Consider the following 16,191-nt stretch of genomic DNA (forward strand, 5'->3'; position numbering starts at 1 on the left):
CTTTCTTACCTCCCCACATCGTATAGATCTTTCCTCTCCAAGCATGTTTAAAATCACTTGTGGCTTGGCTTTCATCTCACAGACTGGTATTAAACCCAAGCAAGAAGGTGACTTGTTGGATTACAGGATTATTACCCCAACCCAGTTTGATTTCCCTGCTTTTCAACTTTCCTATTTCAACAGTAAATAACTTCCATTATTTATTTATTTAAAACACTTATATAACACTGAATCAACTAAGTGGTTTAAAAAAACCCCACATATATAATAAAATTACAGAAAACATCATATACAAAATCATGTATATAAACTCCCATTTTTATAGACTCCCAATTTTCTTTTCAGGGACAGATTTCTGAAGTTGTCAAAAGTGGTTTTGCAACACTGCCAGACTTTATTTACAAAGTTGTTTTGGATTTTTCTGCACTTCATAGACTTATGCATGCTTTTTTAATCTCTTGTTTAGATTGTTATAATTTGATCTATGCAAGTATTCCCAGTGCTCAATTTAAATGTCTTTAAAACTTGCAAAATTCAGCAATTAGACTACTTTGTAGAGTCTGTAAATACGGATATGATTAAACTGGGGACTTTTTATGTAGTAGCACATGCTGTCTGAGCCACCAGACTGGCTGTGATATTGCTTTAATTTTGTGCATCAGATTTCTTAAGAATTGTTCAAGTAAAAATATTTAATAAATATACAATTGTGTGCAAATATTTAGGAATGCCTGGTCAAATTCTTTTAAAATCGACAAATAAATAGTAATCGTGCATTAAAATTTCCAGAAGATGTTGTGGGTAATATTCTGCTAATGGCAGTTGCGTTGTTTTGAACTATCACCATGGAAATTATGCGCCCAAATATTCAGTGCCGGCATTAAATATCTGAGTATATGTGGCCAGCTAGCACTTAACCGGATAAGTTAAACCAGACAAAGATAGGACTGCTATTTATACAGTCCTATTTGCCTGGTTAACTTATATGGTTAAGGGCTGAGTATCAGCACTTATCCCTTAAGTGCTGACTCCACCCTGATTCCATCCTTGGACCAACCACATAATCGCTGGTTTTAGCTTTAGTGGTTAGAGGGGATATTTATGCCCTCAGGGCCCAGCCAGTGTTAATTAACCGGACAAGAGCCTCTCTTAATTGATTGATTCTCTCTGAATACCGACCCCGTTGTGTTTATTTTGTACCATATGGAGGTTTCTTTAGGGGATCAATTTAGCATACAGTTTGAACAGAGCCTATGTGTACACCATGCACTGTATTGCTAGTCACTTGCCAGGTACTTGTGACCTGGCTTGGCCACTGTTTGGAAAACAGGATACTGCGCTAGATGGACCATTGGTCTGACTCAGTATGGCTACTCTTATGTTCTTATCTATTTTCCCATTTTTCCTGTTTGAGTTCCTGATTTTTCCCCTTAATTCACAATCTCTGTTTAAATTTGCATCTCTGATTGCTAGTGAAGATGAAAAAGAAGCATAAGGACCATGGTACCACATCATTTGCTAGTGGCATGAAATTCCAGAAGGAATTACTGGCTCCTATGCTAAAACTAAAAGAGAGACCCAAGAGACAAGATAAATGAGTCTCACTGTATAGCTTAGAGTCAGAAGATCCTAGAGAGTGCATTTCAATTCTTACCCTATTACACCAGTATAGGTCTGTGTCCTATCCAGGATGGTCAGTACAATTGTCCTAAGAAGTACAGCTTAGGCTTTCAGCATCCCACATGCAAGGCCTCCATTAGCATTGGCTGAACAATCTTTAAGGAGGAATTGCAGGGGAGACTAGCAGAGGCAATTGTTCTGCATATGAAGGGTGGAGAGCTGCAGGCATCAGCTAGCATCCATCCATTTAGAGTCTCATTTGGCCTGTGTACTTGAAATGACATGAGAAAAACCAGTCCAAACAAAAAAAACAGCACCACGGGCCTTTAAAAATGGAACACAGTTCTTTAATGAATGAGCCTTGACAAAAAGACCCGACACGGGCCGTGTTTCGGTGACTAGCACCTGCGTCAGGGGTCTACATAGAATACAAAACATAGAAATAATATATTTAAAAATTTTTTTTTTAAATATAATGAGTAAAACCAAAGATTAATATTTAGACTCATCAAGCATACATATATAAGTCTATATAAACACCTAAAGCATTTAATATTTTAACATTGCATTTAATATTTTAACATTCTCATATATTATTATATAGTAATTTGAAAATAAATGGATAATTAATCAAAACAAAAATGGTAACTCACCACAGTGATGACGTGGAAAACTTGGGGAATAACTCGAATATATTCCTCTACAATATATTATTCCTTACTTTTGGACAAAAAAAATTTTCATATATTAATGTAATTCGTTTCTTATCAAATTTTGTTTATGATTAATAACATCATGTCACTTATCAAATAAGCGTAGAAGGGCTAATTCCCCTTCAGATTGTGGTGCACCTCCTCCCCCCCCCCCCCCCCGTGGTCGGGCTGTGAGGATTTGGAGAGTTCTGGCAGGCCTTCGTGGTCTGAGGAGCCAGAGTCCGGTGCAGAATTACCACAGGATCTGGATGATCCTTCCGCGGTGAGGATTTTCCACCGTGATGAGCTGCCAGCGCCTATTTCAGATGCCCTACAGGTCCTTTCTATTGAACAGCCTGACAGTGGCACGGCCTCCTCTGTGAATCCTAGAATGGCTAGTACCAAAAGCCTGCTCGAGCCTTTCCTTTGCATTACTCCATCCAAGAGCTTATTTCCGCTCAGTGGGCTGACCCCGAGGGACCTTTGAAAGTTTCCAGGGCTATGGGGCAATTATACCCTCTGCGTGAAGAGCATTTGGCTCACTTTGCAATGCCTAAAGTAGATGCCCTAGTCACTGCGGTCACAAAGAGAACTACCCTCCCTGTGGAAGGAGGAGTTGCCCTGAAGGATATACAAGACCGTAGGCTGGAAGCAGCACTTAAACGGTCCTTTGAAATTGCAGGTCTTACTGTTTGGGCGTCTGCATGCAGTTGTTATGCTGCTAGAGCCTGCCTGGCGTGGTTGCAACAGGCAGTGGAACAGCCAGCCCGGACATGGAGCGGAGCCCTTCTCGGATGTGGCTCCACGGCTGGAGTCGGCCTTGTCCCCTTTATGATATTGTCAGAGCTTTGGCTAAACAAATGGCAGTAGCAGTGGTGGCTCGCCGTCTTCTTTGGCTACGACATTGGGCAGCGGACATGGCCTCTAAGCAAAGGTTGGTGAAGTTGCCCTTTCAAGGCCTTCTCCTATTTGGTGAGGAGTTGGAAAAAAAAATTGTTAAAGGCCTGGGAGATCCTAAACCCCAGCGCTTGCCCGAAGATAGGCCGAGGCCTTCCTCCAAGGGCCAGGCAGTCCACTCCTCTTATAGACCTCGCTTCCGTGAAGCTAGAAGGTACCGCCCGGGGCGTTCTGCTGGGTTCACTTCTCGTGCCTGTTTTTCAGCAGAGGAACTCCTTTCGCTCAGACAAGCGTTCCGCAGCCACCGGCTCTAGGCCTGGAGTTCAGGGGCGACCCTCTCAATGATGGCGCGCCGGCCCCCTCCTCACTTCCTGTCATCGGAGGACGTCTTTCCCTCTTTGCCGAGGAGTGGGCCAGTATTTCCTCAGATCAGTGGGTTCTGGACCTGATCAGAGATGGCTACAGAATAGAATTCAACGCCCCAGTAAGAGACGTGTTTGTGGAGTCCCGATGTGGTTCTGCCGCCCAAACGGGCGGCGGTAGAGGAGACTTTGCAAGGTCTGATTCAGTTAGGGGCCGTGTCCCCGGTACCTCCCGCCGAACACAGCTACAGCCGGTACTCCATCTACTTTGTGGTGCCACGAAAAGGTGGGTCTTTTCGCCCTATTCTGGACTTAAAAGAATTAAACAAGTCCCTGAGAGTGCGGCATTTCCACATGGAAACCCTGTGCTCCGTCATTGTTGCGGTACAGCCAGGAGAGTTGCTCATGTCTCTAGACCTGAAAGAAGCTTACTTGCACATACCAATTTGGCCCCCGCACCAGAAGTTTCTGAGGTTTGCGGTGTTGGGAAAACATTTCTAGTTCCGGGCCTTGCCTTTTGGCCTCGCCACAGCTCCCCGAACCTTTTCGAAGGTAATGGTGGTAGTAGCTGCTTTTCTCAGGCGAGAAGGTATCAGGGTTCACCCGTACCTAGACGACTGGCTCATCAGAGCTGACTCTGTAACAGAGAGCTATCAAGCTACAGCCGGAGTGGTCTCAGTACTTCAATCTCTAGGCTGGGTCGTCAATATGGCCAAAAGTCACCTGACCCCCTCGCAATCTCTAGAATATTTGGGGGCCAGGTTCGACACAGACTTGGGCTATGTATACCTATCCAAGCTAAGGCGGTGCGAGCTTCAGAATTAGGTCCGTCTGCTCCTGAGGATGCCCCACCTGCGAGCTTGGGACATTGTCCAGCTGTTGATCGATGACAGCCACATTGGAAGTGGTGCCTTGGGCGAGAACGCACCTGAGACCTCTACAGTATTCCCTACTTCAAAGATGGTCTCCAGTTTCTCAGGATTATCAATGCAGACTTTCTTGGCTCCCCGCGGCCCGACTCAGCATGGAGTGGTGGCTCTCAGACAGCATGCTGCGGCGAGGAATGCCGCTGGCGCTCCCCGATTGGTGTCTACTAGTGACAGATGCCAGCCTGAAGGGCTGGGGCGCACATTGCAAGGGGAAGCATGTCCAGGGTCTATGGACACCCGAGGAGTCGGAGCGGTCCATCAACCGCCTGGAGTTGAAAGCGGTGTTTCAGGCGCTTCTGGCCTTTCAAGTGACCCTGGAAGGATTGGCTGTCATAGTTCTGTTGGACAACACGACAGCAGTGGCCTACATAAATCGACAAGGCGGCACTCAGTGCAGAGCACTGGCCGCGCCGGCCGAACAGATTTGCCACTGGTCGACCTGCATCTTCAGTTTCTGTCGGCAGCTCACATTGCAGGTCAGAGCAACGTGCAAGCCGATTATCTAAGCAGGCATCAGATCGAGCCAGCAGAATGGGAACTAGCAGACAAAGTATTCCTGCAGATATGTGCCAAATGGGGCAAACCCGTGATGGATCTTATGGCGACAAGTTCAAATGCCAAAGTCCCGTGCTTCTTCAGCAGACAGAGAGATCCTCGCTCGGCAGGGTTGGATGCCTTGACTCAGCCCTGGCCTCCGGGCTTACTATATGTGTTCCCTCTGTGGCCATTGATAGGGCGCGTGCTCCTGCGGATTCGGCTGCACCCAGGAGAAGTGGTCCTCATCGCCCCGGATTGGCCCAGGAGGCCTTGGTATGTGGACCTCCAACAGATGCTAGTGGAGGCTCCCCTTCCTTTACCTCTGGTACCGAACCTGTTGTCACAGGGCCCGGTAGCCATGGAGGATGCCTGCCGCTTTGGTCTTATGGCATGGCGATTGAGAGGGTGCAATTGAGGGACAAAGGCTATTCAAACACAGTCATTTCCACTCTCCTGCAGGCCCGCAAGCGTTCCACTTCCGTGGCTTATGCCAGGATTTGGTGCCAGTTTGAGTCTTGGTGTGCTTCAAAAGCGATCACACCCATGTGGGCTCCTGTCTCACCGATTCTGGACTTTTTGCAGGATGGTGTACAAATAGGCTTGGCCTATAATTCCCTGTGGGTGCAAGTGGCAGCGTTGGCCTCCCTTCGTGGTAAGGTTGAAGGCGTGTCTTTAGCTGCTCATCCAGATGTGGCACGGTTTCTTAGTGGGGTGCTTCGGCTCCGGCCTTCCGTGCGAGCACCCTGTCCAGCTTGGAACCTAGGGCTAGTTTTGAAGGCCCTGCAGGCTTCTCCTTTTGAGCCGCTTCGGCGAGCATCAGAGAAAGATTTGACACTAATAGTCGTTTTTCTTGTGGCCATTACTTCGGCGAGACAGGTGCCAGAGCTCCAGGCGCTGTCCTGTAGAGACCCATTTCTGCAATTCTCAGTCCAGGGTCACGGTTCGGACCGTGCCTTCCTTCATGCCTAAGGTGGTTTCAACGTTTCACCTAAACCAGCCTATTTTCTTGCCCTCCTTTGATAAGGAGGAGTTTCCAGAATCTTTTGGGCAGTTGCACCTGTTGGAAGTGCGCAGGACTCTGCTGCAGTATCTGCAAGTTACTATCTCTTTCAGGATCTATGATCATCTGTTTGTTTTGCTATCAGGTCCTCGCAGAGGGTCTCCAGCGTCTAAAGCCACTATTGCCCGCTGGCTCAAAGAAACTATCTTTTCAGCTTATCTGCTTGCCGGCCGGTCTCCGCCTGTAGCCTTTAAGGCGCATTCTACCAGAGCGATTTCTTCCTCTTGGGCTGAAACTGGAGCACTCTCTCGTCAAGAGATATGCAGTGCAGCAACATGGGCTTCTAAGCTCTCTTTTGCCCGACATTACAGGCTGGATGTGGCTGCTAGGTGGGATGCGCGTTTTGGAGCACAAGTGCTAGCGCGTGGTGTGATCTGTTCCCACCCTATATAGGGATTGCTTTGTTATATCCCATACGTAATGGCTTCATCTGCTTGATGACAAGGAAGGGAAAATTAGGTTCTTACCTTGGTAATTTTCTTTCCTTTAGTCATAGCAGATGAAGCCATGAGCCCTCCCTGTATGATTGTCTGTATGCTGTGAATCTGTTTCAGGTTCTGTTCTTGTTTCCTGAAGTTCCTTCCTTGGGAGAAAGTTGGAAAACAGTCTTCAGGATTCATGTTCACTTATAGGAGGATGAGTCCATTCCCTCCAGTTTATGTTTTGGGAGGATGAGTTTATTCCCTCCAGGAGGTTGCGTGTATCCCCTCCACTTATACAGTAAGGAGGACGAGTTTATTCCCTCCAGGAGGATGTGTTCATTCCCTCCTTTTGAGTTCATGCCCTTGTTAAGGGGCCATCGTTCGCTGTGAGGAAAGTTCATGTTATTCCCATTGCGGTTTGCCATACTGCTTTGGAAGCTTCAAATACTGAAGAGGCAGTGGAGCTGGCTGGCCATGAGGCACTGTGAAAAGTTGAGTGCTCTCTATCTCCCCCTGCTGGTTGATGGACACAACCCATACGTAATGGCTTCAACTGCTATGACTAAAGGAAAGAAAATTACCAAGGTAAGAACCTAATTTTCCCTTATTTCAAAATAATGCTCACTATTTCAAAACAGCGCTTACTATTACAAAATAGTATGTACTGTTGATGACATTGCCCCAACACAAAAATAATTTTAAAATGAATAAAAGAATCCCATAAAAGGCATGGGGAACTAAACAAAATATATTTTTTTCCTGCATACTGCTACTGTGTACTGGTTCTTCTCTTTCATGGTGCTGATACTGGCCTCCAACTTAAGAGTATGGTTCAGTATAGAGAACACTGAATTAGAGCTGAAAAGGCCCTTCAGAGCTGACCAGCTGCATGGTCCTTAGAGTGAACTTTGATGATAAGAGGTAGTCAGAACATGGGTCAGTGACATTCCTGTGTCATCTGAGAATAAGTCTGAATGCATGTGAGGGGCGAAATACCTGAGTTGGACAGGAGACAGCCCTGTTAACCTTTGCTTTGATTGCCATTTGAGCCTGAGTTGGACTGGAGATAGCCCTGTTAACCTTGCTTCGATTCCCATTTGAGCCTTATTGAAAGGGCTGAGAACTGAGAGTGATATATAGAAGCCCTGTTTATACTTTGAAAATCCAATTCATTGAAGTACAACACCTCCCCCTAACTCCACCTCCAGGAATGCCTGTTGTGGGAAAAGTGCATACAAAATTGCATTATGTATATACATTTTACCTGTGCATCATGCAGGCAATTTTGTAAAAGGCTGTTTCTGCAAGTAAAACACTTTTATATGTAGAAATGGCTTAAAAAATAATCTTTTAAATGTTTTACTGCTATGTATGACTTCAAGCTATTCTTTTCTTTCAGCCTTGCTTTACACCCAGACAAAATCTTGGTTGCAACTGGACAGGTTGGAAAGGACCCCTACATTTGTATTTGGGATTCTTACAGTGTACAGACTGTTTCTATTCTCAAAGATGTACACACACATGGAGTTGCCTGTTTGGCTTTTGATTCAGATGGACAGGTACGTATCTTCTATTTTCGTATTTACTTCCTTTGAAAAAAACCTTTGAAAGGTACTATAGTTATACATTTGATAAATTTTCAGTGGGGCAATATTCGTATAAACGTTTGTGTATATTCAGTGGCAATAAGCATAAAAGTGCCACAATTGGATACAAGTGAATAACTTTATATAGAGATCTTATCCGTATAGAAGTTGTACCTGCTATTTGTGCACACATATGTTTATATAAGTTAAACAGCAACAAAATATCATCACTATCCTTAAATTTTCAGCCCACATCTGGACCTCCTCAAATACATTCAGAAGGAATGGATCCCCAGGAGCTTAGCCGAGATTGGGTGGCAGAGCTGGTGGTGGGACGCGGGGCTGGTGGTTGGGAGGCAGGGATAGTGCTGAGCAGACTTATGTGGTCTGTGCCAAAGCCGGTGGTGGGAGGTGGGACTGGTGATTGGGAGGTGGGGATAGTGCTGTGCAGACTTATACGGTCTGTGCCAGAGCCAGTGGTGGGAGGCGGGGCTGGTGGTTGGGAAGCGGGGATAGTGCTGGACAGACTTGTTTGGTCTGTGCCAGAGCCAGCGGAGGGAGGTGGGGCTAGTGGTTGGGAGGCGGACTTATACGGTCTGTGCCCTGAAGAGGAGAGGTACAAATCAAAGTAGGGTATACACAAAAAGTAGCACATATGAGTTTATCTTGTTGGGCAGACTAGATGGACCGTGCAGGTCTTTTTCTGCCGTCATCTACTATGTTACTGCACAAATTTAAAATGAGTAATTTATATATTCAAAAGTTGGTTGTTCCATGGGATGGATTTTTTTTTAAAGAACTTACACAGATGACACCTGCAGCCGACTGCTTAAGTGCTTTTAAATATTGGCCTGCATGTATCTATTTTGTACATAGCCATCTACAGATATAAGAGAAGCAGAGCAAAAAAATCCTTCTTCATACTCTAATAGATGCAAACTAATTGATCACCTTTTGGGTGGGGCTGCCTGTGTTGAAGTCTTGCTGCATAAGTAGAGAAGAAAGAGAAAGGAAACTGGAGCACAGAACTAAAGAAAGCTTCCAGAAAGGGTATGATAGCAAACAGACAAATTTTCCAGGAAGGGAGAAGAACGAAGACAATTGAGAAACTGTTTTTGTTTTGTGGCATTATGTTTGCTATCTTGTGTGTGTGGTAGTATGAAGGTCTGCATAAAGGAATATTGCAATCACACCAAAAAGAGAGACTCATTACAATGTATATCTCTGCTTATCTATATGTATTATAAACTATGCATTTCCATTTCATTGTGCTAGTCTAGCAGCACCCTACCAGCAGATGAAGGCAAAGAAAACTGAAATTTTGAGTGACATCGCCAGTATAAGGAATGGTGTGGGCTTGTATATGCTAATATTTCTCTGCCTCCAGCAGATGGCACAGGATGGACTGGTACAGTAGGACAGGTGAAAACTCCCTAGGGTGCAGTCTATAGCCTGTGACCTTGATATAGAGCCCATGGCTAGTGCTTTTGGAAATTGTACATAAGTAATGCCACACTGGGAAAAGACCAAGGGTCCATCGAGCCCAGCATCCTGTCCACGACAGCGGCCAATCCAGGCCAAGGGCACCTGGCAAGCTTCCCAAACATTCTATTCATGTTATTCCTGGAATTGTGGATTTTTCCCAAGTCCATTTAGTAGTGGTTTATGGACTTGTCCTTTAGGAAACTGTCTAACCCCTTTTTAAATTCTGCCAAGCTAACCGCCTTTACCACGTTCTCTGGCAGCGAATTCCAGAGTTTAATTATGCGTTGGGTGAAGAAATATTTTCTCCGATTTGTTTTAAATTTACTACACTGTAGTTTCATCGCATGCGCCCTAGTCCTAGTATTTTTGGAAAGCGTGAACAGACGCTTCACATCCACCTGTTCCACTCCACTCATTATTTTATATACCTCTATCATGTCTCCCCTCAGCCGTCTCTTCTCCAACCTGAAAAGCCCTAGCCTCCTTAGTCTTTCTTAATAGGGAAGTCGTCCCATCCCCGCTATCATTTTAGTCGCCCTTCGCTGCACCTTTTCCAATTCTACTATATCTTTCTTGAGATGCGACGATCAGAATTGAACACAGTACTCAAGGTGCGGTCACACCATGGAGCGATACAATGGCATTATAACATCGTTACACCTGTTCTCCATACCTTTTCTAATAATACCCAACATTGTATTCGCTTTCCTAGCCGCAGCAGCACACTAAGCAGAAGGTTTCAATGTATTATCGACGACGACACTCAGATCCCTTTCTTGGTCCATAACTCCTAACGTGGAACCTTGCATGATGTAGCTATAATTTGGGTTCTTTTTACCCACATGCATCACCTTGCATTTGCTCACATTAAATGTCATCTGCCATTTAGCCGCCCAGTCTCCCAGTTTCGTAAGGGCCTTCTGTAATTTTTCACAATCCTGTCGTGAGTTAACGACTTTGAATAACTTTGTGTCATCAGCAAATTTAATGACCTCGCTAGTTACTCCCATCTCTAAATCATTTATAAATATATTAAAAAGCAGTGGTCCTAGCACAGACCCCTGAGGAACCCAACTACCCTTCTCCATTGTGAATACTGCCCATTTAACCCCACTCTCTGTTTCCTATCCTTCAATCGGTTTTTAATCCACAATAGGACATTTCCTCCCATCCCATGACCCTCCAATTTCCTCTGTAGTCTTTCATAAGGTACCTTGTCAAACGCCTTTTGAAAATCCAGATACACAATATCAACCGGCTCCCCTTTGTCCACATATTTGTTTACTCCTTCAAAGAATTTGAAGTAAATTGGTCAGACAAGATTTCCCCACACAAAAGCCGTGCTGACTTGGTCTCAGTAATCCATGTCCTTGGATGTGCTCTGTAATTTTGTTTTTGATAATAGCCTCTACCATTTTCCCCGGCACCGACGTCAGACTCACTGGTCTATAATTTCCCGGATCTCCCCTGGAGCCTTTTTTAAAAATCGGTGTTAACATTGGCCAACCTCCAATCTTCTGATACCACGCTCGATTTTAAGGATAAAATGCATATCACTAACAGTAGCTCCGCAAGCTCATTTTTCAGTTCTGTCAGTACTCTAGGATGAATATCATCCGGTCCAGGAGATTTGCTACTCTTCAGTTTGCTGAACTGCCCCATTACGTCCTCCAGGTTTACCGTGAAGTCAGTAAGTTTCTCCGACTCGTCCGCTTGAAATACCATTTCCGACACCAGTACCCCACCCAAATCTTCCTTGGTGAAGAAAGAAGCAAAGAATTCATTCAATCTCTCCACTACGTCTTTATCTTCCTTGATCATCTCTTTTACCCCACGGTCATCCGGCCCAACCGATTCTTTTGCTGGCTTCCTGCTTTTAATATACCGAAAAAAATTTTTGCTATGTTTTTTGCCTCTAGTGCTATCTTTTTTTTTCGTAATCCCTCTTGGCCTTCTTTATCTGCGACTTGCATTTGCTTTGACACTCCTTATGCTGCTTCTTGTTATTTTCAGATGGTTCCTTCTTCCATTTTCTGAAGGCGTTTCTTTTAGCCCTAATAGCTTCCTTCACCTCACTTTTCAACCATGCCGTCTGTCTTTTGGACTTCCGTCTTTCTTTTCTAATTCGCGGAATATGTTTGGTCTGGGCTTCCAGGATGGTATTTTTGAACAGCGTCCATGCCTGTTGTACAGTTTTTACCCTCTGAGTTGCCCACCTAAGTTTTTTTTTAACCGTTCTTCTCATTTTATCATAGTCTCCTTTTTTAAAGTTAAACGCTAACGTATTGTAAACTGATTTGATATTGTAATATGTAATGTGGTCAATCAAGTCCAATAAACTACAGACTATTGGTCCCTGACCTTCCTCTGGTTGAGCCAGGAGGGGAGGGTGCCCTCTGAATCCTTTTGCCGTAGTCCAAGCCAGTGGGGTCTTTTGTTTGTTTCCCCCTTCTTTCCTTCTCTGGAGCCTTATGCAGTAGGGTGTTAACAATTTAAAAAAAAATAGAGAAAAGGAGTCCGGACAGCAGCAAGAGAAGCACAGCTGGAGAAGCAGCATTCTTGGCTATGGTGCTGAGGGGAGTCCCTGGTAAGATTAGTGCTGGCAGAGTTCCCAGTGAAGTACAGCTGTTGTGGTCAGCATTCCCTGATGTTACATTTACCCAGAAATTAGGGAGGCTAACAAACTGAGGAACACAATAATAATGGGTGATTTTAATTACCCCGATTTTGACTGGGTAAATGTAACATCAGGGCATACTAGGGAGGTAAAATTGCTTGACAAAATCAAGGACTCCTTTATGGAGCAGCTGGTACAAGAGCCAAAAAGAGGAGGAAAAATTTTAGACATAGTTCTTAGTGGAGTGCATGATCTGGTGCAGGAGGTAATGGTGATGGGACTGCTTGATAACAGTGATCATAATATGATCCAATTTGATATTGGCTTTGGAGTAAATACACACAGGAAATCCAATAATTTATCATTTAACTTTAAAAAAGGAGACTATGATAAAATGAGAAGAATGGTGAAAAAAAAAAAACTTAGAGCAGCAGCTGTGAAGGTCAAAATTTTACATCAGGTGTGGATGCTGTTTAAAATACCATCCTGGATGCAAAATCAGAAGTGTTCTACCCCCTTCCTTTAAATGTGTGTGTCTACTTTATGTTTTTTCCTTCTTGCTTCATTTGTTTCTTAATATTAGATTGTAAACCACCCTGAAGGCTGCCATAGGGCAGGCTAATAAATTCTAAATAAATTTGGAAACTGGAATGTTTCTCCCTTATATGGTATGGAAGTCATGCTCCGCGCATCCCAGGATACACAGGGCAGGGTGCCGCCATTTTGGAAGTGTAGAAAAATGCTATTAGTTGGTCTCGGTAAAATACAGGCCAAGGCAGGCTTAGAGCTGAGAACTAGGCCTCTAAAAATCAAAGACCATCTCTGACACGAATTAGGTCACTGCTGCTGAATTAAGCTGACAGGGGGGCGGAATCTGTTCTCAGAACTCAGGTGCACAAGGCAATTAACAGGACAGTAATAAAAAGTTGGGAGCAAAAAGGTTTTTTGGCTACGGCAGACAACAGTGGGTCAAACTGACATAAAACAAGAACATCCAGGAGGGAGACTTGGGAACATGTGAAGTCATTGCAATCAAAAGATGTTGATGTCCAGAAGCTATTAACCTGTGAGCTCATTATTGTCATAGATGTTGAGACTTGGAAGTTGTAGACATGTGATCTCATTGTTAGCGAGGATGTTGATACTTAGAATTTGGAAACATGTTAAGTCATAATTATCAACTGATAATATGCAAAGACTGGTGGTGAGAAAGTGGGGGTCCATAGGAATGAATGGTACAAGAAAGGTATAAAAAGACAGTCTGCTAGGGTAAGAAGGCAGAAGAGAGAAGACAGACTGCACCTGCTTTGTGTCGCGAAGCGCTGTTCCACCATGTTCCAGATATGCATGCCTAATTGCCTGTATTGCCTTTGGTAAGATGCTAAAAAACTATGTTTCTACATCCACTGAATCCTGGGTGTCCTTCTGATTATGGAGTCATTTAGAGCTCAGACTGTGTAAAATAGTCTGGGAAGATATGAGGTCAGAGTAATTAATCCTTTAGTGGGAACATGCAATTATATTCAGAAGCAATGCTGGAAGGAGGAGAGAGTGCTACTTCCTCCTTCGGTATCTGAAGGTATGGGGGAGAGGGGTACGCTAGACCACCAGGTGTGGGCTGGAGGACCAGTGACCTCCAGCCCTCTCTTCTGTAGGGGGGGGGGGGTGTTAGAGGGGCTGGAGGTCACCGGACCTCCAGCCTACACCTGGTGGTCTAGTGCACCCCTCTCCCCCATACCTTCAGATGCTGGAGGAGGAAGTAACACTGGACCTCCAGCGCCTTGTGTCAGTTTCCGGGAGGGGGGTGTGGGGTATTGGGGGCACTAGGCCACCAGGGCCTTGCCTTTGTAGGGGGGAGGGGTCTGGGGATCTACTGGACTTCCAGGACTGATGGTGGTAGCCCAGGCTGCCTGGCATGGGGTGGGGGTGGGGTGGGAGGAAGAGAGCCTTAACCCTAATACCAACTCCGAGCTGGTGTAGGGTTAAGGCGTTATTCCGCCCGTACAATCAGAACGCAGTGCTCTGATCATACAGTTGGAGTACCGAAGAGCTACATTTAAAAATACTGTAAATGAACTCTGTGTTATTCCCTGGCGAGCTCGGCCAGACCCTTCCAATCATGCCGCACTGGTGAATGTGGGTGCTAGCCCTGCGCTAGTGGTCTCTAGCGCCCGCATTAACATTTGATCATCAGGGCATAAGTTTTTGTCCCTGGGATAATGGAGGGTTAAGTGCCCATGGTCACAAGAAGCTGCAGTGAGAATTGAACCCAGTTTCCTAGGATCTCAGCTCACTGCACTAACCCTTAGGCTACTCCTCCACAAACGACCACTTCCACCTTTGTACACTCCAACTCGGCAAAATCACAAATGGGTCTAAAGACAGGTTTCACCTTAACCTAGACACTTTTAAAGCAGGTCTAATTCCAGACATTTTTCTTTCTGTCCCTAGGAACTCACTTTGCTATCTGTTAAGGGCAGAAAACATTCATCACGTAATACCACCCATGTCACGTCCACATATAGAAACATTTTCATTTAGGCAACTAGCTGATTTTAACAAATATTTTTTTGTTTGACTATAAGTTGTAGAAAAGGCCAGACGAATTTCCTATTTAATATAAAAAGTTTATTCACTTTTTTAGTTTACAATTTTACTGAATACCATCAATTGGGTATTCAGGAAGCATTTCTGCACTGGAAGCATATCTACACAAACAAGCACTGAGCCCGCAAAGAGGTGGGAAAATGTGGGATACAAATGCAATAAATAAATAAATAAAAATATACAGCAAAGAAATCAGAATGCTATATACAGGCAAAGAAATCAGAATGCTTGCTACCTCTTTGTTCTACCCTGCTTATATACTGTTTTATGAATAATCTTCTCCTGACATCACGTGCATGCTGTATGCAGGCTGTACCATACCATAAATCCTTAATTTAAAGCAGAACATATGCTGTATCTGTTTTCCCTTATCCCACAGACTTTCTGGAGCCGTGCCTTTGGCTGATGTGTTACTGCCACATTCTTTTCTCATGTCCCAGGAGGTTTTAGTGTTGAAACAGCTTGTTGTAATCATGGAGCCTTCCACTCCCCATCTTTCATGCTTTTATTCAACAAAGTGTAATTCCCCATTATAATGCAGATTACTAAGTCTCATCATGTAGAACTCTCCAGAGTTTTCTGAGGGGAGGGTTCTCGAGTTGTGGGTGGTAAAGGACCTAGCCCATGCGGGTGGGTTCCTCGGTAAACTGCAAAGAGAAATTATTCTGGTTGTTGAGTGATAGTGTGGGAGGAGTTAGGAGGTAATAAAATAGTTGGGGAGTGCACAGGGTCTTTGGTTTACTGTACCCCAGCTGGGACCCTTGGAGGACAAGGGGAGTCCTGGATCGGTTCAAGAAACTAAGGCTGACCAAAGAGATGGTTTCCGCAAATTCCAGCATTAACCATGTGGAGGAGGAGTGCTCCAGGTGGGAAATAGGGTTCCCAGCCTGGGAGCAGGGATAGTGAAGAGTTGTTTGGAGCCAAAGGTAGTAGCCTGGAGAGGTACTCCATTGGAGGAGTGGATAGACAGGGAGGTCTGGTCCAAAGACAAAGATCTACTTGCTGCACAAGTTCTGAAAGCACAGCCTTAGATTGTTTCACCCAGACAGGATGAGTATGGCAGGAGGAGCTGAAAATATGTACATATTGTAGGATTGTAAATTACATTTAAGAAGATACACCATATCTCTAAGTTGCTCTGGATTTATAGTTTGCTTCTGATATCAAATTGGATTACAAATTGACTGTTCAAAGAAGATTTAAGCTGCCTGTTGCAGAGTTCAATAAAGTTTGGTTTTGCATAAAACTACAAATCCTTGGTGTGGAGAGTATTTCATGGAAGTTAGAATGAAATGCTTGCGCCCAGACTGATCAAGAGTGCTCAAGCAAGCCCACTTAACATCCTACTGCCCAGCAGAGTAAGACCGGCCTTGGCCT

At 44.6% G+C, this 16,191-nt stretch overlaps 1 protein-coding gene across 1 annotated transcript in view; it reads left to right on the forward strand.

The window, feature by feature from the left end:
* EML6 (EMAP like 6) overlaps nucleotides 1–16,191 on the forward strand; it is a 744,128-nt gene that overhangs the window by 57,663 nt on the left and 670,274 nt on the right. Inside the window, 1 exon segment of the mRNA XM_030195849.1 lies at nucleotides 7,919–8,078. Coding sequence (XP_030051709.1) covers nucleotides 7,919–8,078 — 160 coding nt within the window.

This window comes from Microcaecilia unicolor, chromosome 3 (assembly GCF_901765095.1).
Source record: "Microcaecilia unicolor chromosome 3, aMicUni1.1, whole genome shotgun sequence".
Taxonomy (NCBI): domain Eukaryota; kingdom Metazoa; phylum Chordata; class Amphibia; order Gymnophiona; family Siphonopidae; genus Microcaecilia; species Microcaecilia unicolor.